Source organism: Rissa tridactyla, chromosome 2 (assembly GCF_028500815.1).
Source record: "Rissa tridactyla isolate bRisTri1 chromosome 2, bRisTri1.patW.cur.20221130, whole genome shotgun sequence".
In the NCBI taxonomy this organism is placed as follows: domain Eukaryota; kingdom Metazoa; phylum Chordata; class Aves; order Charadriiformes; family Laridae; genus Rissa; species Rissa tridactyla.
Window position 1 is genome coordinate 22,680,062 of NC_071467.1, and position 26,819 is coordinate 22,706,880.

The 26,819-nt window shown below is 38.5% G+C and overlaps 1 protein-coding gene across 1 annotated transcript; it reads right to left on the reverse strand.

The window, feature by feature from the left end:
* DCAF13 (DDB1 and CUL4 associated factor 13) lies at nucleotides 1-26,748 on the reverse strand. The gene is made up of 11 exons (XM_054190409.1): nucleotides 26,557-26,748; nucleotides 24,489-24,688; nucleotides 23,079-23,186; nucleotides 21,342-21,431; nucleotides 20,280-20,435; nucleotides 19,484-19,561; nucleotides 15,007-15,089; nucleotides 12,892-13,056; nucleotides 9,473-9,608; nucleotides 1,394-1,557; nucleotides 1-566 (listed from the first exon to the last, which is right to left on the reverse strand). The coding sequence occupies exons 1-11, from the start codon at nucleotides 26,624-26,626 to the stop codon at nucleotides 479-481; spliced, it is 1,338 nt and encodes a 445-aa protein (XP_054046384.1). The 5' UTR covers nucleotides 26,627-26,748; the 3' UTR covers nucleotides 1-478.
* Between the last annotated feature and the right edge of the window lie 71 nt (nucleotides 26,749-26,819).

The following is a 26,819-nucleotide window of genomic DNA, read 5'->3' on the forward strand; positions in this document are numbered from 1 at the left end:
TTAAGGTCACTTGTTTGCTTTATTAGATTTGTTTAAAAACAAAAACAAAACAGCGTAAGGACAACTGATTTTATAACTCTGTATGGAACAAAGGTTTTTTTGCCTCTGGCAAATCTGAATCTATTTCATCCTTCTTTTGTAGTAACGGTACCAAGGAATGACTGGAACTACAGGTGTCCTCCACCAACTACCAAGTTATCTGCTTATATCAAAAGAGTCAAACTCCACTGCAATACACAGTGTCAGGCCAGTAACATCAGACATGCAAATGGCAATAAAAGATTATGGCGCCAATTCTTACAACTGCCCAAAGCAGACAATGGCTTGAGAAATGGGAGCATGTGTATACTTGGAAGAAAAGCCACATTTCTGGAGCCATATGCTGTCTTACCAATGTCCATCAATTTCTTTTTTTAAAGTGGATTCATTCAATAGTGATATTTTCTTTCATTGTGACATTTTGTACTTGCGAAAACAATTATTTCACTACTGCCACAATATGTTTCTTCTTCTCTGACACAACTGGCACAGATCCTGGTTTGCTGTGCTTACGACGATTCAGTTCCCTAGAAACAAAAAACAGGAGAATGAAGTTCAGTAGTCAGCAGAAATACTAGCTTCCTCCTTAAGCTACCAATGGAGATATACTACAATTAAAAAAAAAAAATTAAGAATGCTCTGCTTTTATTAATCAAATGACACGTACTTCCTCCTTTGAGAAGGACTGTCCCTTTGAAAAATGACTTTAAAATCGACTAATTTAGGAAAGTTTCAAATTGAGCCCTTTCTTGGGAGCTCACCTTACTTGGTTTTCATGTCAACAGGATTTGCTGCTCAAGTTTGTAGAATCTTTCAGCTGAGAAAGATGACTAAAACCCACCACTTTTTGGTTTTACTGTTAAATTTATTAGCTACAGCAAAGCATGCCACCTTCCGCTCCTAGAAATTCCAACATGACAATGATCCAGGTGATGGAAAACACTTCTCCTGGAGCCCAACATTAAAAAAAAAAAAAAGGACAAAAACCCAAAACAAACACAAAAAAACCTCCCCACACCCAAAACAGCCCATTCTGTTTCCATTGCAATGTTGCATCACGTCATGCTTAACAGAGCATTGTGGCTTCTTCCAACATGGTATTTGCTCCTGTTCCCTCAGTGAACTTTTGGGAAGCAGCCAATCCTCACTGACACGCACTTGTCTGCGTTTTCCTGATAATCAAAGGTTAATCAATCCTGTAGTTCATGATCACTTATTCACATGTTAAAAGTAGCTCATTTTTGTTCCTCCCACACACTGTAGCTCTATCACTCCCATACGTTGCTGCTACAGCACTGCAGTGATGCATTTTATTAAGATCAAGAGAAAACAGAGCCAGAAGAGAAAGACATACTTTCGCCGACGAGCTTCTCTCATGATACGTTGCTCCTTGATTTGGCAAAATATGCTTTTAGGCAAGTGACGGTGTCGGGCAATGCGTCTGATCTTTGGGTGATGCTGGAATTTTTCCTTCAGCTTCTGATTGTAATTCATAGCTGCCTTCTCTCGTGGTGCAAGCTATGGGGAAAACACCACAGACAAGCATGTTACAGAAGAACAGGGATTTAACTGTCATGATTTTCTCTACTAAACAAAATTTTGACTTTTAATTCAAACGGCTTCCTTCTAGCAAATGGCTGTAACCACAGGAACTTCAGAATTAGGGTAGGTAAGTATTAAGAAACTACAATTTCAACAATACTCCAAGGCCTAAACACAAAACATTATCACAATCACAAAGTTCAGTGAAGTAATTGAATTTACTCCCTGAGAATCAGATTTCAATGTGCTGTAAAGAAAGAAGAGGGAACAGAAGTAGCTGACAGCAAAACCTCTCTGATCAGAGTCCGCCTGCCTTCCTAACCTCTGATGATGATCAGCTTTTGCTACGAAACAAAGATTTGCAGGCATTTTAATCACTAGTCAATGTAAGTACAAATGCTATAAATGAATTGCCTTCATGAACAGCTTTACAGACAGCTCTTTAGGTGGCTTAAATCTTACCCAGCACCTCGATCCATTAGGAAGCACAGTGCACATATCAGATTTCAAGTATTAGCTTGACTATATGGCACACAGGGAGTTCCAACTTTCATCAAGCAGCTAAAAATATCTTAGTATCACAAACACATAAAATACAGGTAAGCTAGTATCACCACAAACGACTTTAATTTTATCCATGTTTAAAATTACATCTGAGCCACTATTAACACCACTGGAAGTGAGAAATGCCTTTTCCTGACAGCTAACCTACAGAGGATATATCTATTATTTTTTTTTCCAACTAGGCATGTTTCCTTTGGTCCTAATACTTATTTATCCAAAGGAAAAAGAAAATAAAAATCAGTGTGTGCTGTGGTTTTGTTTAAAGCATTTGCTGCTTCACAAGGAGTATCAGTCTCTATGTATTCTAGATTTGCTCAGATCTCTGGGTATTTCAGCTGCATTTCACTCTAGTGAGTTTTCATACAAACAGAAAATCTGTTAATATTAAATAGTAACAGAGGACACTCCTATCCTCTTCTTCCTACCCTCCTGCCCAAAATACACTCTATAACTCCAGTTTCAGACATCTTAAAACCCTTCATATTTTTCAAATGAGCAGTGGCACAAGCCTTTTGTCCTCCCACATTTACTTCATCCGCTACTACCTGCGCCTAGAGTATTAAAAGCAAAACAGTAATTCAGACAACTTCTATTTATTCAGCTTTGCAAATAACTCAGTTTCACTAATTTCTTACTTTCTCAAGAAAAAACAGAACACAAGTTTCAGATGCTAACAAAAAAAAAAAAAAAAAACAAAAGCAGCAACAAAACAAACAACTTTATTACACACACAAAAATTTGGAAGTTCCACCGACGTTATTAGGAAACATGCTTTTTTCCCCCCTTTATAATCAGCAATTGGCTATTTCTTCTCCAGTCTGGAGGTCACTTTTAGAAGTTACTTTTGTTAGAATATTTCCTGAATTCTGAAAAAATAAATATGATACTCAGATAAGTCTGGTCTGGAATGCTGGTCTTCAGACCATCAAAGACTGATGGTCTGAAAGCAAGTATTAATAAAACATATGGCAAAGGAGTTTCTCCTTCAGGACAATAAAGAAACCAGGCACCAGATGCAGAGCTGTTCATCTCTCAGAAACCTCTTTTTCAGGCATCAGAGACACATAACTCTCTTAACCTCTGTTTCTTCACACCCTCTTATTTGTAAAAAACAAATCCTTCTGCTTTACTTACATTTATCATGACCTCTCAAATTGCAAGTGAGTAAATTTTACAATCTTAACCCACTAAAACTATTGCCCCCCAGCCCTTTACTGAAATTCCTTCTAGTGAGCCAGCCTGCATAGCTGGTTCACTCTCAATAAATCCCAGGTGTTCCCACTCCACAGAAAACTGCCAACATAATCCAAATTAAAGAGGTTTTATTTTAATTAAATTCAATGATTTTCCTTTAATTTAAGAAGAGCAAATTGCTGCCGATTTCGTATAACCTTGATGATTCTACAGACAAGAGGTGAATCTGTAAATTAAAGATACATCCAGGATATCTTATTTAAAAAATTAATATAGTTTAAGAGGTGGTTATGTTTAAGTCTGATCCCATTTTTATGCAAAACGTGGTGTATATAGAAAGGCACATGGCTGGTGACTTTCCATTCAACTACCAAATGCCAACGCCCCATACACCAGGCTGTGCTAAGTGCACTCTCATCTACATGGTGATACAAGAAAATTTTGCAGTAATGACGAATTTCTATTTGAGAGACGGCAGATAGCGAAGAAAGCAGATTGCAATAATGCACTGAATTCCAACCTCTCTCTTGCAAGTCATTTTACAAAGGTCAACATAAACAGCTGAAGAGAACAGCATTACTTCCCATCCTGCTTTGAGCTGGAAAAAATGCTGTAAACACAGCACGACTTAGCAAGATAGAGATTTGAACACTCTACAATATAATAAATTAGGATTTATATGACATCATGAGTGTAAGATGTGCTCAAAGATGATATATGACTCTTATCACACATTCCAAAAGTGAACGTGCAAATTTCTTCCTATATCAGGGAAATAGAAATCATGTGGCAGGAAGACAGCTGATTTGTGTCATTACCACAGCAGTATTTCACAGCAAACATCTAGAGTGAAAAGAAGGGGAAAAAGAACTCTAAAATGCAACCAAGTTGTCAGCAATAGGGAAATGTGTCCTTGAGTGAACTGCCTGTGCCTCTCTCCTGCCTCCAGATGATAGAGGCTGGTTATTTTTCCCATCTAAGCAGAAGGAAGGTAAGCATTTTTTCCAGACCCCCGACTGAAGGGCTAAAACCACCTTTAACAAAAAATTCTCCTTTTAAAGAGGGCTGTATTTGTACTGTACAGTATTTAAAACTCCACACTATTAGACTCTTGTAATTCAGCATGAATATATGAAATGGCTGTTTATCTATCCTGCCCAGGCTGCCCTTCCAGGTTAGGGCAGACAGAGCACAGAGGTAACGTATTTTTAGAATGCAAACGTATCCCAGCAGTTTTCTACATTATAGCTTGCCTTTATTTCCATTTTTTCCATTGCTTTGATGAAAGCACATTTCTAAATTTATTACCATGAAGTTTATTACTCATTGTTTCCTTGGACCAAAAACTTACAGCTTCTCTACATCTAAACGGATGACAAAAAAAGAAAGGTAATGGAGACGGTAAGAGCACAAAATCATAGCCAAAGGGATGAAGTTACATGTGCATTGAATCACAACCCCAAAATCACTATGAAATGAATGCCATGTCACAGTATCAGGTACTGCTTGTTATCAGCCTTATCTCACACTATGGAACTGTATACTAGAAGCAGACTGAAAAGATATACAATTAAACAGTTTTGATGCACTGCTGCTAATCCACTTTGCTAGTTCAAACCCAAGACTTGTAACCGCACTTTCTCCTATCTTTTTCACTCTTTACCCAAAAGCTGTTATTTCTGCACCTTGTAAGAAAGCAGCAAACCTGTGCTCCTACTGTTTCACTCACTCCTGACACTAGTTTTACACTTACTGAACCATAAATCATTCCCAAGCAGAAAGTTTTCTTCTTCAGTTGTCCAGTGCTCTGTTCTAATTCCTAACTAGTTTGGAAATGAAACAGAGCCAAATTTTGCCGTTGTTACTCACAGAAGTGATGTTACTGAGCATTTACACTCTAAGAACTGCGGGTGTAGATTTTTTAAAATGCATCAATAGATTGAAGAACAATAGGGCTTTTTGAAGTTTTACTGATGGTTTATTGCTTTCACTACAATTCAAAATACACAGTCTATCCCTTTGTATTAGATAGATTAATTGTACTCTATTAACTGAATTCTACTTTATTACTGCTGCTTTTCCAGCCTTTTCACTCAGATGAGGCTCTGTTTTCCTCTTTTCCTCAGAAGCCAGTCATTTACCTTTTCAGAAATCCCAAACCTCTCCAAGAGCACAGGCACAAAAGCCTCAAACTTACTTAACGTGTTGTATTTTATGTACAGTATTTGAACAGTCTGGAGTATCTCAACAGTCTTGTTTAATTGAGTCTTTTGCTTCTGGACACGCAGAACTAGATGTTTACCGCTTTAAAAAAACCCCTCCTGCTAAAGTCCTAATTAATAATAGTTATTAGTTTATCAATTTTATTAAAGAACTGACCCTTGCAAATTATTTTGAAGCAACTTTTGCAGTACCTCCAACAGAGATTTGGGTTTTGTTACCCCTATGTAAAAGCCATAAAGACTTATTTGTCAGTGGAGTGGAGACACAGCATGCCTCTGGCTCCTCCGGAGACTTTTATCCTTACTTGAATGTTTCACTGATTTTGAATAATGAGTAGAATGCCAAATACATTAGAAACCAAAAGAAACATGCGTGTCAGAACTGATGACCACTAGGGCAGCCACAGTTCAGAAAGTACAACTTTCCAAGTAGATAAGTGTTAACCAGCCACAACATAAATACTATATGTTCACTATAACTTCTGTGGAGCCCAGCAACACTAAAAAAAAAAAAAACTAAGTACTCACCAAAGAAAAAAAAATAATGTTTGATTGCCATTTTTCTTTCTCTTTCAGGATGCTGGTTTCCATCCATCCCCACCCCAAAAATATCCATCTTAAAATACAATGTATTAAAAGATGTTAGCATTATATCAGAAATACAGTGACCTTTGGATGAGTCATTCAATCAAATCTTCTCAGCGAAGAAAAATAGCACAGCAAGCAAGTAAGCATTTGAGACATATTCTGACACGTCCGACAGAATTACTGAATGTTCAGCTTTGAATATTCAAAATGTTCAAAAAATAGCCACAGACTATGGAAGAACTGGACATTTATAAAATGAGCAAGCATATGTCTATGAAGATAAGAACACCAATCCTCTAAAAAAGGACCAGGTACTAAAGAAAAACAGTGGAACCTGACAAATAGCCATTAACAGTGGCAACATTAAGATTCACAGGAACTACCAGGCTGGACTGAACAAAGATTGGTAGAGCTGCCTGAATCCAAGCAACATTTCCAAGGTATATACAAGAACGTGATAAGCCACAAAGATTCCATTCTTAAGTTGGATGAGCAACAATTATTCTTGAGACATCTGAAAAGTAAAATTTCATAGTGCTTCTAAAAAATATAATAAAAATTTAACAACAATTATAGCAGCTTCGGACAGTAACTAATTTAATATCCAAATACTGTGTCTTGCTAAATTCAAGCCTTCAACAGCATAATGCTTGAACACATTTCCACACAAGATATGGGGATGTGAAACATTATCTCTTACTATAACATAATTCTTTACAAGTTCATTAGCATCATCCGTGTGAAATGACAGCAGTTTTTCTAAATAATTCCCTACGTCCCTTGTAGGTTCTTCCTGTATTTCTAAATAATTTTGCTTTCTTTTGATGTTGCAAGGTGGTTTTTTGAAGATAGGATGACAAGTTTTGTATTCTAAGTGATGGGATGACTTTAATTTCTGATAGCAAAAAACCCCCCAACCAACGAATAAATAAAAATTTAAACAAAAAAACACGTGCTACTTGACTTGTGTGTTATAGCTATTAACTTAGTTCTCTTGGGAGCTGATAGCCAAAGAGCTTTGACAGAAATGCTTACAAACCCTTACACGTATGCATGCTACAAAAGCTGTATTTGTATGATTCCCCAACAGCAGAAGTGAATTGTATGCATAGCCTCCAAGAGCCACGTTAAACGGCAACAACGTAGTTACAAACGGGGCCGGGGGGGGGGAAGGACAGGTTATTTTACATAGGATTCACTGTCAAGTCAAACACAAGAGTATTAACGCGCAATGTCCAATATCCGGTAGTCATAATTAGTAGCACCCTTTTTAGGCCCATCCGTGGCCAGTTTTCACTGATGCTAATAGTATGGAAAACAGCAGAATGTCATTTACCACTCTGCATTTTAAATACTTCAACAATAGCTAATGTCCCTTCGGTACATAATAATTCTACAATGCAGGAGTAGTTGGGTTTGCCCATTACTTCCCAGATCCAAGTACCCTTACTCTTTCATAAGAAAAGGGGCCAATGCCATCTAGTAGTCAATAGAGTGAATTTGCTGTTCACACCTGAAAATACTCGGAATCATTCTATGTGAAAATAATTTTTTCAACATTCTTTTTACCCACTTGCCCTTCATACATAGGGCACAGAGTAAAGATGCGTGTCAAAAATACCAGACAATTCTGTTACAGAACAACATCTTAGTGAGAGACAGGATGCTGTTTCTCGTTAAGAATATAGTAAATAAAGAGAGACAATTTCAGTTCATACTGTAAAACCAGATGAAAAGGGCATTGCCATGAGCATATGGATATGACAATAGGAAAACAGGCAATATTTCTGCGCAACACCACCCTGCCTAAGCAAATTCAACATAAAAGTTAAATCAAAAAGTAGAGTTCTATACTGAGCTTTGTGGAGTCCTTGGAATTAGCAAGTATGGGACTGATATTTAAATGTTTGACTAAAGCACTACATGGGAAAATCCCAAGAATCAATTCAGAACAGAAAAAACAAAAAAAAGTATTCTCAACAAAAATTAATTCCATTAAAGAAATTCAATGTAATTCGTAGTTTGTAACCACAAACAGGTTTGTACAGGCTACAAAGTTGTGTTTTGATTTTTTACCTATAGCTCTATAGCAAAGATGAGAAAAATAATAGGACTTCCAAATTCCTATGGTGGGCCGTGACTAAAGATATACATGTTGTTTTAGCTGTGCTACTCCATACCCAGTACTTCACAGGGCACAACAGTCTGAATTATCCCGTAGCCTTAAGTACTCCTACCACTCCCATTCACCTGCCACCTCTCCCAGCTCTGCTCCACTTCCCTCCTACAGAGATACTATCACTTGATGGAGCTTCAAGTAATCACAAGCAGCCTTAGACATGACTATGCAATAGATCCATCCCCTTAACTGCACAATATTCTTCCATGAATTACAGCTTCCCTTTCCTCCCCTCTTCAATCTTCCACAAGATCAAGCAGAAACTCCCCCAAGCATTATTTGACAGCTATGCTGATGGACTCAGAAAAAGCAATGTAAGCACCTCCAAAATACCCTAACAATATAAAGCTACACAAAGGGATTGCTCCCAGTGGACGGAGTGTCAAATGCATTCTCCAAAGTCATTCAATACTTTAATACAACTGTGCAGATGAACACGTGCAAGGGGTAACTGTAACAGAATGTTTTGGCTTTGTCTATACATAAACATTTGAACAAGTGTAACTGAACAGACACGTATCTAATTAGACTGATGTCTGCTCCCACTAGGAACACACCAACCAAAGTGACTTACATTGAACTAAGTGGACTTCAGACACCCCACTAGTTTGCCCACTTGATATCTGAGAATTATTCAGGTTAATAACAATCTCAGTTATGCATTGGTCCAAATGGTCTATTTTACAACGCATATGCTTATCACAATATGAACCACACATGAACCAGTCGCACTCCAGTCAAAATTTTTAAAAGTAGTAACCCTAAGCCTCAGTAGAATGACTTACATATGGCAAACCAGAACTTACTGCGCTTTCTTTAGTGCAAAGGGATGAATTCTCACCTATAGCACCCAGGTAAAAAACTAATCTAGCTAGAACCAATGATTATTGTTAACAAGACCAAAAAAAGTCCCCTTGTGTAGCAATAACAAGGCATTTAATTTTATTATTATAAGTTGCAGTAAAGGCAATGAGCTATACTGTGCATGTCAGTTTTCAAATTAAATACAAATATCAAACTACCATTTTACATTTTCCCCTTTAGAAACAAGTTTTTAGAAGTTGAATAGGCTGACCAGTTGTAATAACAAAAAAGCTCCAAACATCTTGTCTCCTGATAACAAAAAGCAAAATGCAACTCTTACCACTCCCAGTTTTTCAGAAGCATTAGCTTTCCACAGACGAATATTCATCTCATCTGAGCCACACAGAATATATTTGCTATCTGAAGTCCATTTTACAGTGATGACATGCTGCATTCGCTTCGTATGATATACCTCCCTGAAGCAAAGAAAAACATTTTTAAATGATCTATCATCACTTTTCCCATCAAAATTACCTTTCAAATAGCAGAAAGCATTCTGTTCAAGGCAAATACATTTTTTACTTCTTTAAAAAAAAAAACCTGATTTTGTTTTAAAAAACACTGCACTCATCTTTAATCTATATAGACTGAATGAAATACAGTATGATGGTTAGACTGATAAAGGACCACCTAGGATAAGATGCTTTTTAAATAAGTGTTTTCAAAGAAATTACATTAAATAGATAAAGAATAACTCTTTTTGCAAAAGATGCCATGGGTGCATGGCATACCTGAAATGCATACCATTCCTGAAATAATTGTCATTAATAACGCTGTTGCACTGATCAAGCGTCACAGAATGGGACTGCAGAACAGGTGCCAGACAATCTGACAGCATCCTTATGAACAAGAAAGAATACAGTAAATAAACACCTCCAGCTGTCCATTTATGACATGGCAATGGATTGGCTCCTCTTCATTGTAATTCCCCTCCTTTCCCCAAAAATAGACTTCCTTATCATTGTCTAAAGGACTTCTAGGAAAAAATTTTAAAACCCTAAAAACTCCAAGAAAAGTCTCCAGTCCTGCAAACAAGAACTCAACAAGAAATATCAGCTAGTAAAAAAACATTCAGAACTACATTTAATTTCTGCCAATTAGACTCCTGCTCAACAAGTGCTGGCACCTGTTGAAAAATGTTTCTACATGTTACATTTAAACTGATATTTAAATGAAACTCTTATCTAATATTCATTACGTACCAAACAAGCAGAACAATATTATGCATAAAGTTATTATTTTATTTCTGCTATAAAAATATAGGACTAAGTTCACTTTTTAGTAATTTTAATTATTTATTAGCATTCTAAAGGTGAAGAATAAGTAAGGCCTAGTTACTGTCCACTAAAACCCACTCCTTTGGTATACCAATCACGCACTGCAGCTTATAGGCCGTTCTCTTTCTTCTCCCTAGTTATTTTTACAAGTAAAATCCAAGTAGTAACGGAAAGGAAATATGGAAACAACACCTATTCAAGAGCCATGGAAAAACCAGCCTGGGGTTGTTCTGGAGGCGTTGTGAGAAAAACAACAGTAATCAACATACTACCTTAAATAAGTTTTGATAAGCTTAACTGCCTTTCGTAATTCACAGCCAAGTGATGCTCTACAAGAACAACTGTGTGGATGACTGAGCACGAGTACCTTCAGAAAACATTAATACTCACATCAGCATTTTACTGATGTTGATGTTTAATAGCATGTGTGCACATACGCATTTTCACAAGCATCCCCATGTTTACTTTTATTGTACTATTTGGCTCAATAACAAAGCTTTTCTTCACCCACCTTTGGGGAACTAAGTACTTTTCCTTTCCTTACTCTAGATTTTCAGTCTTTACCTCTCCTGTTGCTATCGTCACAGCTTAATAAATATCATTCTCAGGGAAAGGAAAAAATACAAAACATGGCCAAATAACCAGGATCTGTCATTTAAAAAATTCACACAGACATCCTGTTCCATTTACCAAGAATTTACTAAATTTGATCAACTTTATTATAAATCTTATTTCTTATGGCTAATCAATTTCCTAATCTAAATTTTCATTTTAAAATACAATAGAAAGCAATGGGAAGTTGGGAGTTTTGCAGATTAGCAGTAGATCAAAAGTCAAAACTGGAGTATTGTCAAGATACTCTTAACTGCCCTCTCAGTTTTCCAGGTGGAATCAGATCTTCTATTTGGAGACTTTTCTCTGCTCCACAGGATTAATTTCAACTGTGCAACTCTGAAAAACCCTAGCTCCTACAAAATTTTAAGTATCACAGAATGCCCTAGTCAGCTTATATGAGGCTAAGTTCTTCACTTAAAAGGCTCTTCCTCACTAGATTTATGGCCATCACGTAGAAGGGGGAAAAAAAAAAAAAAAGGGGGACAAAGAGGAAAATTCCTTCCACAGGCCTTGGCAACAATCTACAGTAATGTGGAATAAAGCCTTTTACTGTTGCATTATGGGGTCTGCAAGCTTCCTCTCAATGATGTGCTTTAACTTTGCGTATCACCACTTTTGTGAACATAACTACTCCATAGAAAGGAAAATCTGTAGGACACAAGAACTGCTTAATAATACAAGAACTAAAAAGAAAACCCAAACCAAAACAATCCACAAGGAACTGTAATACTTAATTACATTTAAAATATTATTGCAAGACTGGAAGAAAATAAAAACTACCTGTAGATTAGTTATAAAGGAAAATGTAAACAGCCCCTATCAATCTTTAATGCAGCACAGGAGCATACAAACAGTTACGCTGAATACTGCATACATAACTGCATCAATCAATAATAAAAATGTACTCCTCCCTTAATCAATATTTCGACATTACCACCCCCTAAACCACCTAGTCACAACCTTTTGGGGAGCCAAGATTGCAGAGAGGAAGGCAAGCAGAAGCAAAATAAAGTTAAGAATAAAGGAAAAAAGAGAAAGAACTGACAACAGAGAATAACAAAGGTAGGTTTATGAAGAACAAATGATACCAGACAGATCTGATAACTTCTTCAATTTTCACCAAATTGAAAAAAAAAAAGTAGTAATAATGGAGACACAGTAGATCAAATCTGAGCTTCAGCAAAATATTTAATACACTGCCTTATGAAATCTTACATGAAAAACTAATTCAAAGTGAGTTGTATTCAAAGCATTGTCACATGAATCAAAACCTGGTTAACAAAATATGAACAAAAGGTAATAAGCATACTGAAACAGATCACAAAAGTGTCCCAAACTGATCTTCAGGAATTCATACAACAATGCTTTTCATGTAACGTCTTTAGCAATCATCCATAGAGGATGAAGGTAGTCCTTAGATAACCAAATGCTACAATGTTGTAAGGCACTGCAAACTTAAGTGACAGATACAGTACAAAGTGACCTAAAAACATTAAAGATACATAAGGAGGGAAATAAGATGGGATTCATCTTGGTAAAATACAAATGAGTACACCCAAGAACAATAATCCACTGTAAATTTAATCCAAAACTGTAGAAGTACTGCTATCCATTATACACGCTCCAGAATTATCTGTCAACTACATGACCTGTCAATCTCAAATTCTATACAGAATAAGATTTCAATATTCACAGGAAGTGAATGCCCCAATGAAGATGTTAACGAATGAATTAAGAAATGTGAGGACTAGAGAGGGAGGTCACTGGAACCAATGACAGCAAGAGACAAAGGTGTAAAATCACTCACCTGCTGTGACCTTTGTCTACAGGAAAAATGCGGACAGACTTATCAAAGCTGGCAGAGACAAATTCTTTCCCAGTGGGTGAATAATCCACATCAAGAACAGCAGACACGTGATCCATATGCACCATCACAGGTGATTCAAGATAGCGCATATCAAAAGTATATAAGCTTTAAAATAAATACACCAACAACTTAATATCGTAACAGTTCCTAAGTAAATAATACATTTTTGCTGAACAGCTGCTTTAATCATACATAAACCATGCTTAAGGCTAGATCCATATTGCAGAGGGAACTCTTTAAACTGCTCATAACACATAAAAAGAAAGAACAATACATTGTTTAGGGCTTGAAAAAAGTTTATTAACCAGAGGCTTTAGTTATTGGATCAGACCTAGGTTTCTTGCTCACTGTCAAAGAACAGATGGTCTCCACTATTCCCTTCATCATCTGTTCATGGGTCACTGACCAAACCCATTTCTCCAACCACCACACTGTCCTCCTTTACTCCATCTTCAGCTATAAGTATATAACCTGAACTTGGACAAGCATCTTTGAATCATTACGGCAAGCCTATCAACTCCCCAAGATTTATAAGTATTCCCATATTGGGAACTCCTAGTAATTCCAAGTCTTCTGTGAAGTTCCCATTTGTTTGGCACCCTCTCCTACCACCTAATTTTCTTTAGGTCAGACAGTGTAGGAGTCCAAGGAAAGCTTGGTCCTTCAATACATGGAGATACTAGTTCAGGAGAGCACACTACCTGTAGAAAAGCATTGTATTAAAAATACACACACAGCTTGTGGACCACAGCTGGTTTGCTCTTAAGCACTTCAAAGCTTGGGTGAGGTCTACCTGTAACGCCTTTGAATCAATAAGCCCACTGACACACAGCAAGGCATAATAACCAAGTAGGTCATTGATTTGCCTAGGGCCAATAAGCAAAGGTGCTTTACAAACAAATCATTTAATGAAACACGATTAAGACGCACATTTCAGTAGAACCACTATATTAAAAACTTATAATTTAGCAGGTTTCTCACCCTCCTTGCTGCAGATGAATGCATAACTGGAATTAATTCAATGTCTCTTATTTTTATGGGCAACTATTGCTTCTTCCTTCTAAATTCCCCAAGAAAAAGTACAGTAGCATCATATTCAAAACCACTGCTCCATATAATCAGGTAACGCTTGCATTTGCGTTGTTGATACATGTGTTTGCCATTGCACTTATATGAATTGCTACAGCTTGCAAGAGGACAGTTGCCCCTGACAGTAACAGCTACCATTCTCAGTTTAGCAGGGCTGGGGGGGGGGGGGGGGGGAAAGCTATAAACAAACAGATTAGATACCCTGTTAGCCTTGCCATACCATAACCAAAATAGGTGAAAAGCAGTACATTAAGTACAACACCCACTTTCAAGGTCTGGGCCAGATTCCATTTCCTTGGAAAAACAGCCTTAAGAGAAGTGATAAAATTCCTATGTTCTAGAAGAAAACAGTGATCTATTGTTAGATCACTGACTTCCTGGAAAAAAGGATGTGGAACACATTTTGCAGTGGCCTAGTTTTGAAGAGACAGATTTTTCAATATCAGATTAGCTGTTCACATGAATACTATTGTTCAAAAGTAAAAAACTGCTTAGAGACATTGAAAGGGTAAGTATTGCAGTCTCTGCAACTGTTTCACAAAAGATTAATTTACTTTTTTTAAGAAAGGGTTTCATTAAAATAGCTTATCAGTACAATATATCAAGCTTCACAAGAGCTGGCAAGAAAATAAATACTTATATTGCCTCAGGCTCGACCAACAGTATTTATTTTCCAGGTCCCACTGCAAGTTACACTTGCATTGGTTCAGCTGCGTTTTTTGTGAGTAAAACTGCTTTTTTCCCCTGGGTACTGAAATACAGAGAAAGAGGCAGTCTACCATCAATTTTTTTATTTTTTTTTTTTTTTAATCAGTGAGCCTGTAATTCTCTAGTTATTCCCTAAGTGATTCAAATTTAGAATTTAGGTATGTTTCTAAAAATGTATTTTAGCATGATGATAAATTACTAAAATGCAGATTAAAAACATAACATGATCAGGTTATCAAAAAGCAAGGTCACACTTACTTGTAATCTTCATTTGCTGCAGTAAAAATGAAAGCTTCCATGGGGTTCCAACATATTGTATTTGTCCTCATATTCAAAATAACCTGAAAGATATTTACACATTGCTACCTTATTATAGGCAGTAAAATACTTGCTCTATTCAAGGCTTCCTGTATCACTGGAGAGAAGCACTTTCTAGGTACAGAATTACGTCAGAGAAATAGTGACATGACAGGATGTGTCCTTAGGAGTGTTAGACTTGGAACTCAAGACTTCCTGTCCCTTCGTGCTACGCTGCATCCAGACCTGGAACCCCCAACATATGAAGGACATGGACCTGTTGAGTGAGTCCAGAGGAGGGCCACAAAGACGATCAGAGGGCTGCAGCACCTCTCCTCTGAGGACAGGCTGCGAGAGTTGGGGTTGTTCAGCCTGGAGAAAAGGCGGCTCCGGGGAGACCGTATAGCAGTCTTTCAGCACCTACAGGGGTCCCACAGGAAAGCTGAGGAGGGACTCTTTATCACGGAGTGGAGCGATAGGATGAGGGGTAACAGTTTTAAACTGAAAGAGGGGAGATTTAGATCAGATATCAGGAAGAAATTATTTACTGTGAGGGTGGTAAGACACTGGAACAGGTTGCCCAGAGAAGCTGTGGATGCCCCATCCCTGGAAGTGTTCAAGGCCAGGCTGGATGGGGCTTTGAGCAGCCTGGTCTGGTGGGAGGTGTCCCTGCTCAGGCAGGGGGGGGTGGAACTGCATGATCTTTAAGGTCCCTTTCAGCCCAAACCATTCTATGACTCTACAAATTGAGTTTTCCTCTGTAAGTCATCTTAGAAGCAAATTCTTCTAAAGTGGTCATTTAACATGTAAATATGTTAGTGATGAACACGTAAACCTGGAACTTCTAAAAAATTTCACTTCTCCATCACATTTACAGGAACACTTAGTTAAGTAATCTATAAACACACCTAATTAAATGGTTATTTCAAAAGATATAGTCATTAACTGATGTTGTGAACCAGCATTTGCAAAGCTCTTTTAACTTCTTTATGTTCTACCCAGTTATTACTAGCCCTTCATTATTTTATCTCTGAAACTGCAGTTCATGAATTCTCCAGGACAGTTGCCATTTCTTGTTGAAGTGCCAAGCAATGTGTATAGAAGTTGTAATCTACTCACCACTATCACTGTATTAGCAGTGAGTCATTTGCTACACGTTCATAAGATTTGCCTGCTGCTAGTAAGTGGATGGCTCCGAAGAGGCCAGCTTACCTTGAAGTGGGAGGAAGGCAGCTGATGACAGCCTAATAAGACCCTTCTACTTTGCTAACAGTAGATTAGACATGAAGTATTAAGAAGCTGTATGTTGGATGCCCCCACCTTGGGGGACAGATGTGACAGTAACAGCTGGGCCTCTGTAGGAGAAGGGGAGGCAGGGAGGAGGTCATCAGACACCCCATACGACACAACAGCTTTGGCTTCTGCCGAGTCTTGGAGGAGCTTCCAACCATTGTATTTTAAAAATAAATCCCATACAGTATGCCTGACATAAAACAGATGTATAGTTACAGAGCAACTTATTAACAAAAACTGAACAACTCTAAACAGGATTTTCCACAATGCTCCAGGCCAGCCATAATCCTACTTGAAAGTCCTGAAATTTGGGTGTTTAATGCTATGGCACTCCAAACTCACTTTTGTTCTCAGTTTACTATACCAAACACCATAAATTTACATACGTATAAGAAGCTATAGTTACACAATTTTAACTTTTACAATAATGAACACAATGTCAAAACAAGTTAATAGTGATGACCTCCATGGAACTGCTCCCCCAAAAGATCGTGATTTTATAAGTGTGTGCACATTCTCATGGTTCTCATTCTCCATTAAGTCCTCATTTCCTAAGTGACATTATCCTGCTCAATATGAAGTCTGCGCTGCAAAATACTGCTCATTATCAGAAACTATAAATTGAATGTAATCATCAGATGTCTAAAGTAATCTCCGCTTTAAAAAGTGACTTTACTGAAAGGATAGGCCACTGAAAGGCCCTATGTTTACAGTAATGTGACTACTAGAATTTGTTCAGATTTCAGTATTGTTGCACATATTTGGGAAGCTAATAATCAAGGAGGGTTCTTTATTCTTCCCTCTCCAAGTTTTTCAGCCACTGCAAAATGAGTACACAATTAATGTTAAAATATTTATTATACGTGTAACATGTTAAATCATACCACAAAATAACTCCAATATTGCTGAAAAATCCAGCTCTTTTTCAAAAGGGGTCAGGTTTGGTCCATATCTTCTACACTATTTTTTCACTCAAATTTACAAGCACTCAGTTTATTTCAGCAGTGGCATTTGGCATTAAAATACTGCCTAAGAAAAGGATTCTCTGTACAGCTCTAGCACTACATTCAGTAACAACTATGTAAGGCAACCTGGGCTGGAAGTGATTTAAGTTGCTGTAAATACATTAATAATGGCATTCCGGAACTATCTAAACCTGTAGCAGAGCGACCTCCTGACACTATTTTTTAATCAATTGTAGATACACTTAGGCATTTCATAAGAAAATGTCCTGATTAAGACAAATCAAAGCTGTGAAGTCCCTGAAGACTTGGTTATCTTGGTTTATTTATTTTAGTGGTGAACGCTTGCTTACAAAGAGATTTTGAGATAATTATTTGTGCGATCCGGTTTTGTGTTAAAGTGATCTGATCTCCCTTACTACCTACCTAAGAATGTTACAAGCAAAAGACAACACCGTTCCTGTTAGCTGTTTAAATGCTAAACACTGTGTTTAAAACACGCTAAGCTTTCCTGCAATCCCATAGGTTACACAGGAATGACTTCTAGTTTGCAAGCGTACCGACTTCTATTAAAACATCTTCATCTTGTCATGCAACAAGAGTGCTTCCCTTCATCTTTTCCCAGCTGTTTTAGACTAGTTCCTGTTTTGCACTTAGGCAGCATCTCACCATTTTATCTGTTCCTCTTTGAAACTTAAGACTTCGAAACTCACAGACAGGAAAAATGGGCAAGACAGCTACTGCTTCATGATGTGTAAAGTTGTACTCCTATTTCTGTTAAGAAAGGGACTCCCACCAAGTTCCAAACTCAGGGCAGCGTGTGAGCTGCTTTGCTGATCAAACACCAGGAGCACAGCAGTGCTAGGAGCCAGAGCCCATACATAGGTAAGGTACCTCTAATGAGCAGCACACTTCTCTTGGGAGTTACAGAGCTCTTAGCTCTCAATGCAGAAACGGGCATTCAACCTGCCCCTCCACAGGAGAATCATCCCTATCCCAGCAGGAAACCCAGCACTATATTCACAGATAAAAAGAATTATTCATCAGGGTTTTACTCCTATAGCAGAAAATGCACCCAAGCATGCTGCCTACTACAAGAGACACACATATGCACACACGTGTATATATGCACACATATGTATACTTTCATATATTTAGCATATATACATACGTAAAATCCTGTTAGATTCAAACTTGGTTCACAAAGGCTCAAACTACATCCTTTTAACTTGTCACTGCACATCTACAGCAATAGCTGTGTTCATTTCGACATTCAGGTCTCCAACTGGCATCACTGACAGTTTTTTTTTTTTTTTTTTTTATAAGCACTATCTCAGCAGCCCAAATGAAACATCACTAGAAATTGTTGGGGTACAAGGAGAGAAAGAAATACTGTTATGCCAACAATACTCCTATTTTATAACTAACTACCATTATAGTGTTCTAGTGTATATCAGACCAGTGCCATTGCAGACAGTACATAACACATCAGAAGAATATACTACAGGCCAGAATATTGTATTTCAAGAAGAAAATCATTAAGATAGTTCTGAGGCTCAAAACTACCAAACTTCATCAAGGGTAACGTGTATCAATTACTGGCTTCTTGTTTTAAGTAAATACATACATTCTCTTAAGTAGGAATCTTCATGTCATTGGTAAATTCCACATATAAATACAATTTTGATTCCACTCATTGCAAAGGATTTCTGAATGTTTATACTAGGTGGATGGCAGGGAGGTTATCTCCATGCAAAAGAAAAACACCTTTTCAAATGCAGGGCAAGGGTCTCCAATGGTGAAAAGCAAATGCCTTAGACATTACCTTGTTTGCTTCTGCCAAGGAGGAGTGAAAAAAAAAATTAAAAAAATAAAACCACACATGCACAGACAGAATGCAATATAGGAACATAAAGTTCTTACTGGGAAATTGCTGTCAGGTCAGGTACTTTATCAAGAATTACAACAGAGTAAGCATGACAGCCCGTTTGAATGCAGAAAAGGGCCCTTCTAACTCTGCATGGTTTAAATCCCAACATTAATTCAAACTCAGTTAAAAGACTCAAAATTAAGACGATGAAAACTCAGTGAACTCACAGTTCAGAGCTTCCCTTTATCATCATTAACAGTTACAGATTATTTACATGTTCAGTATGATTATTAGTGCCATAAGCAAAGATTACCTTCTTTAATGGAGTTGATTTTCTCATATCATATAGTACAATATTTCTGTCAGAAGCACAGCTTCCTAAAAGGTATGTCTGAAAAAAAAAAACCACAGAAAAGCAGTGTGTAGGGTCTTCTAAACACTTCTAGAGTATGGCTAACAGCTTACATTAGATACCTAAGTTACTTCACAAAGCTGGTAGTTAAATAGTTTATTTTTCAGTCAAGGAAGTACACTCATTGTTCTTTCTGTGCAGTTAATTATTCAGCACAAAAATTTTAAATAGCTTCCCCTGTAAGATTCCAAATCCACCCAGTCCTCCCTAGTTCAAAAGTAACAAGCAATTCCTCATAAACACTTCATCGACGAGCACAGCCCAGCCAAGAGGTATACAGAAACTGCTATAGAAGATCAGATGCAATTGTTTTGCCATGGAGAGGGGGAAAAGCCTTGGTCACAGGGAGTACAGCACTGGAACAGATGAGAGCTCCACACTCACATAACCACTACATTGTATGATTGAGGAATGGAATATGTATTGCTGTGGGCAGAATGGAGACCACCCCACTTCCCTTTCTCCTCTCCCCCACTGTCAGAGACAGAAGATGAAAAGATGAAAATATATGGTACTACATTCCAAAGCAATTGTAGGCATAAAAAAAAAAATATATGTATACACCCCCCAAATATTATGTTAAAACACATATCAAAAATTAAATTTGGAAAAAGCCATAAAAGATTGTGCTAATAGAGTTTAGCTCTTATATTGGAAATCAATATTTTTCTTCATCAGTATATAACAGAAACATTACCTCAATGGGATTAAATTTTACACTGCTTATACTATCAAAACCCCATGTCAGAGAACACATGGGACTTGTCCTTTGCTCATCCCAAATGTCCACTTGCTGGCCACAGGTGGCAAAAACAGCTTCCTTCCAGTGGTGATCAATTCCTGTATACACAGTCTTTAAAAGAAAAAACAACATCAACAAAAAAACGAAAAAAATTTACAGAACCAATTGTAAAATAAATATGCAAATATGTTCTGTTACAAAACAAGATCAATAAATCATTGCATACCAAGTCTGCCATGTTTTTATTCACTTGTGTTAGTGAAAACCAAGTCACCACTGCTACCAGAAACCGAGTCTTATCAGATGTACCCTTACATAACAGACTACCTTTCTGTGTACTCACTTAATGAGCATGCAATGCACTTCTTGTTAATTTACAATGGAGTCGGCATTAGAAGCTCGTTTACAAAGTCCTCTGACTTTAAAAAAAAACAGAAATTTTAAGGGTACAACTACAAATTTTCGATGAGGACCCAAAAAGATTGCATAGACAATACAATAATTAAAGATTTTCAAATCACCTATTTACAAAAAGCATTTAATGTTGTTCTTAAAATAAGCTTATCATAAATTGAAAGTGCTGAAGTATCTATTTTTAGTCTGCTTTTGTCAAAAAGAAAAACGTAAAGTTAAATTTTTTTATTGAACAGGTGCAGGGTATTGGCAGGAAAAGAAAGTTATTTAATGCAGACTAAGCACTGGCAACACACATCCGAAGAGAAGGACTACAGAAAGATGTGACCAGACTGAAGAAAGGGATGATTAGTACAGACAGATCTAGGCAATCTCTGATGGCATTTGAAAGATTCCTTTCTGGTTACATGTAAAATAAATGTAATAAAAACTTGAATATACTTTAAAAGTGCCATTATAAAATTTGTTGACATCACCTCAGAACCCATTATGACAACAGGTGATATCAAACCATTTCTCTCTCCTCCAAAAGCTAGGTAAGAATTTGTTCAAACTTAATTCAAAAGAAGAAATGTGGGAAAAATCAAAACTTAGATTTACTACCTTTCCAAGAATCATATGAATGGGTTCTTCTTCTTCTCCATATTCCGGGCTCTCCATTTTCCACTGCTTCACAGTTTTGTCATCGCCAACCTGGAAATATTGGAGGAGGCACATAGAGTTTTACATAAATATATTCTGTTTATTTTATTAGATGTGCTTTGCAATTAAGTACAGGCAGCCTTTCAAAAGGGAATGATCTATGACATACGCAGAAATAAAACGCTGCCTATTCACTGTTGCCTTTTACACCTCCAAGCTGAAGATTAGTTCTCCTTGTCATAATTATCTTGCTAGAAACTGGGAAGGTACATGTATATTGTCTGGCTGGAATGGAGTTAACATTCTTCACGGCAGCCCATATGGCATTGAGTTTTGGATTTGTGGCTAAAACAGTGCTGATAAGGCACCAATGTCTTGGCTACTGCTGAACAGTGCTCGTACAGTGGAAAGGCATTTCCGCACCCAGCCCCGACTCTGTCCATCATCACCCCTGCTTCCCCAATGTGGGCAATAAGACTGGGAGGGGACACAGGTGTGACAGATGACCTGAACTGGCCAAAGGAGTATTCCATACCATGTAACATCATGCCCAGCAATAAAAACTGGGGTAGTGGAAGAAGAAAGGGGAGCAGGGCTGGCTTCCAAAGTGGGTGCTGCTCAGAGACTGTCTGGGGATCTGTGTGCTTGTGAAAGGAGGTGACTGACTTCCTGTTTGTCACCGTTCCCCCACCACCACCTTTCCTTCATCTATTCAACTGTCTTTATCACAACCCATGAATCTTTTCCAGTTTTCAAGAGAGATACTTCCAGGGTTGAATAGAAAAAAGGTTAGCTAGAACGATGACTGTTTTTTTAGGCTACATTTTGTGATTCTTAATCAAATAGCACCTTAAACTGCAAATTATCTACTGGATGTCATTTCGATGAGCATGTAAACAGTTAAAAGGCATTTTCCACCCCAGTTGCGCCACTTGCCCGTTCCTAATGCCATGCTATCTCTTGCACTATGCCAACACAAGCTTTTGCATGGCTGTGCAATTTTCAGGCAGCGGGATTGTCCAAAGGGCATGCTAATTTGGAGTCACTTAGAATTTTTTGCTGTGACTTCCCCTACATCCTAACTGCAGTCCTCATGACCTGGTATGTACTTCAGGAAAGAAAAATATAGTAGTGAAAATAGCTCTTCTGTGCCCAGCTCAAAAAAAGCAAAACCTCAGGACACTAGTCTTCAACCCCAACTCTTTTTCTTGTATAATCTTAGAATTGTTTTAATGCAAACAGGAAGACATACTATTTCCAGATTTATATGCAACTAAATCAGTTGTGGCTGACATAAGTTAATAAAGCTTAATTAACATGGAACCATCTTGACTTAATCAGCTTATCTTTAATCATAGTGTACACAAATAGTTACTTTTTTAAGCGTTTGTATGTCTTTCAAGGACCATAATCTATCTACTACTTTAACGAAAACTAGTTTACTCAAGTTTTAGTTACGTGACCATCTGTTAGCAATTTTCTGGTATTTATCCCTTCCACAGTCTTCAATAACATCCATATCACAGCATCAAAAAAAATTTCATCAGAAACGGAACTGTCAGGTTCACTGACAAATTTAATAAACGTATTCATACAATATTTAAATATTGGATGGCAGAGAGTAAGCTGCTCACCGGAAAACAGATGGTGAACAGGCACTCTGTACTGCTACACTGTACAAAGGAGACACATACTTACAGTAAAGAATGATGTACCGCAGAAACGAGCACACATGCCTCGAACAAAGCCTTCATGGGCTTGTATAGTACGAATACACTGTCGTTTGGTCAAGTTCCAAATTTTAACCTGTTAAGACCAGAAAAGTATTCTGTTGTTATTTAAGTTTTCTACAGCCCACAACTGCAGTTCATAAATCAAGTAAAAGAGATCACACACATTCTAATGAAATGGCATAGCTGGCTTGAACACCAGCCAAATTTTGTAATGTTAAAACTACTTATTTATTCCCTTCTTCAAAAAAAAAAAAATTTAAAAGTGCATCTCTTTCCTTCTTACCTCTTCTCCCCACCCAAGCTGTATACTTACCATATTTTTGCATTCCCTATTTTTGAACTAGAATTCTTTCGAAAAGACAACAGAAGTTACAATTTCATCAAAAAATACCCCTCTAGAGAGAAAAGAACAAGGAAGTAGCCTTTGGAAACAACAGAATGTTTTCAGTCCAGCTGCTGTATTACACTTTATATAGATGTCCACCTCTCACAGCGGCTTAGGTTTCAAAACATTTGGGCCCATTTAAAAACCAAAGAAATGGAGGTCATTTTTTATATTTGTATGTATTTATAAGTATACAGTACTTTACTTGCTCTATCAGTAGAAAAGAAATCTGTCTAACGTTTCATATAAATTTATTCCCCTCCTCTCTGAAAAGGTTAATCTCCATTACACTACTGCATGACCTATGTGCCTTCTACAAAAAGCGGAAAGCACCCAGCTACCCAGAAGACACCTTTAAAATACACAAGGACTATCAAACAAACAATGCAAGGCTGAGAGAGGACAGAGAAGACAGAAAAGACAGGCAATTTTTTTCTGCAACTGACTCCAATTAAAGTGCTCTTGCTTGCTATTTGTAATATTTATATAAAATAATCAAACACAGGGTTATCATTTTTAGGCAATATGCTAAATTATTATTCCACAAAGTTTCTGGTTGTGTGTCCCTTCCTGCCAGCTCATCTGACTTCATGTAATCTAGCAGCTTAACTCCTCCAAGGGGAGGAGGGTGGTCACATGGGCAGCAAAAAGCAATCACTATGGACTGTAAATATTAACATTCACTGCTCCATCCTGAGGAACTGTATGTCACACCCTCTGCTCAGAGCTGAACAGCTAAAAGCTGCCGCTTGAAGATTTTTGAAACCCTTTGTGTTCTGGGAGGTTACAACTTGCAGTTTGAGAAACACTGCCCCGAAGTGGGTAGAGTTGCACCTTCTGAGAAAGACAGGGTATCGTGCTGAACAAAGACACAAAAGAAACGTAAGCAGGGGGCATTTAAAAAAAAAAAGAGGAAAAAAAACACAAGAGGAAGAAAAAATAAAAGACGGAAGAAAGGTACCTTGTTCGTTGTTTGTAACTGCAGCTTACCTCTCCATCACAAGCTCCAGACAGCACTGTGGACAAACTCTTTGGATGTTTGGCCATGCAATTAACTCCATCTCTGTGGCCATCAAGTGAGCTAAGAAAGGGCTTTGCAAACACACGTTCTAGCTTTGTTGCATTCAGAGCTCTCGTGTACTCTCGCGGAACTTCAAATGGATGCAATACAGGGTCATAGTTTCTTGGAACTGCAATAAGAGCAACACAGACATTAGAAACCCATGGTATATAGTGAAGTTCAAGGTAAGCTGAATTAGGAAGCTTTTCTCTTTTATTTTCCTGACACGGGAGAATTTTCTGCAACGCTAAGATTTTTGCCATTCCTACTGTCTTGCAATTGATCCATGGATCATTACTATGCTCACTTAACAAGCTCAAGTTAATGAAGTCTGAAATAACTCTGAAATTATTTGATGTCCTTTTCAAGGGCACACCGCTAAGCTAATGAAGGTATGAATATATGCAACAAACTGGAAGTTGCAGATATCTTGCAACTGTTACTTAAAAGAACAAATACCACCACAAAGGAAAGAAAAAAAACAAAAAAAAACCCGCCCACCACCAATCTCCTACCACTAAACTCTAATATAAAGGACACAGCTACACGGACATGCATAAAGAGAGACAACCTAGCTCTCTTCATGTTTAGTCAGCTGCCAGCCAGCCCCGGCTCAGAAATAAGACTCATTAGTTTCATTAGCCTGGTCCTGTGCTAATGCTATCTGTTTTCCCAGACGAGTGTTTACATCCAACAAGCTTCAAGCAAGGGTCTCTCTGCATCCACCTGCATAGATACACCTTAGAACAAATGGAGAAAGACAGTGGATATTGACATTGTGCTTCTGGGTTTTGTCTCTCATTCAGTTTCATTCAAAAAGGTTGAACAGTCAACAGAGCAACAATTGACAACAAACTGCTCATTAGGAACCGATACTTAGTCCAGTCTGCTGGTTTCCAAAGACTATTTCATGCGCATCAAAACCTCTAAGGTCTCTGATGAAATGAAGTAGGATAACACTCTGCAATATGACAGAGAATCTGTTTTAACAGCTTACACACAAATCACACTTTGAAAATTAACATGTATTCAGCTAATACCCCAGTGGGTAACTTCAATAATATTTGTCCATATTATGTTACCACTATTAAACAACTAGAAGATGCTAGCTACAGTGCAATTTCACACAACATAGCCACCTACCTCCAATTCAATCAAATAATGAAGTATATGCAATTTAAAATGCTATAGGTGTATTGTCCTGCTCAAAATAGTTTGATTTAGTGCGTCCAATTCACTGAGAGTTTTATTCCTGCTTTTTCTGACACAGGGTGACCATTTTACAAACTTTATTTCTGACACCAGGTAGAAACTATGTGTCGTGTTACAGAAATGAAACTGCTCGGCTGTGTGAGATCAGTTCTACGGACGATGCGCAGAGCACAGCACGAGAAGTCACCATCCCATCAACCAGGCTACAGCTGCTGCATCCAAGAACAAGGAATAAAATCTGCACGAACTTTGCCAGTTTTAATAAGGGATATGCATGAAGCACGATGAGCTGTACTATGGAGGAGAGTGCAGCAAGTACAAAATTGCTGAGAGAAACCCGGGTAATACTAAGAGTAATCCCAGAGTACCAGAAGGGTGACTAACCCCCCCCAGCCGTTCCCGACCATGCTCTGGCACCCCCAAGGCCCAGACTCCAGCTCCTACCAGGCCGGCTGACAGGACAGCCAGCCGCCTTCGCCCACCGCCGCCGGGGACGAACTCCCGCGGCTCCTGCCGGCGGGCGGAACGGGGCAGACCCCGCCGGGACAGGCCCGCAACTCCGCCCGGCGCCCTTGGGCCCCACCACGGCCTCACGGATGGGACAGACCCCGCCGGGGCAGGCCCACACCTCTGCTCGGCGCCCCTAGGGCCACCTTTCGCCTCACGGACGGGACACGGCCACCGCTAGCGCCTCCTCATCCTCCTCTTCTTCCGCCGGGGGGGGGGGGAGTAGGGCCGGCGGCCGCCCGAGCGCCTTCCCGAGGGGTAAGGCGAAGGGGTGCTCACCGCGCTGCAGGTCCAGCTTGGTCTCCCGCACATAGTCGTCGGGGTTGCGGCTCAGCACCTTCACCCGCATCTTCCTCGCCGCCACCTTCCCCTCACGCCGCCACCTTCTCCTCACGCCTCCACCGCTTCCGCCCCGCCGGCGCACGCGTGACCGGATGCGCCGGACCGGCTGTTCTCGCGAGACACTGTTCCCCCCGCTGCCGGGACCGCCAGGCGAGTGACGGAGAAGGGAGGGAGGGAGCTCCGCCCCTGTCCCGCCCCGC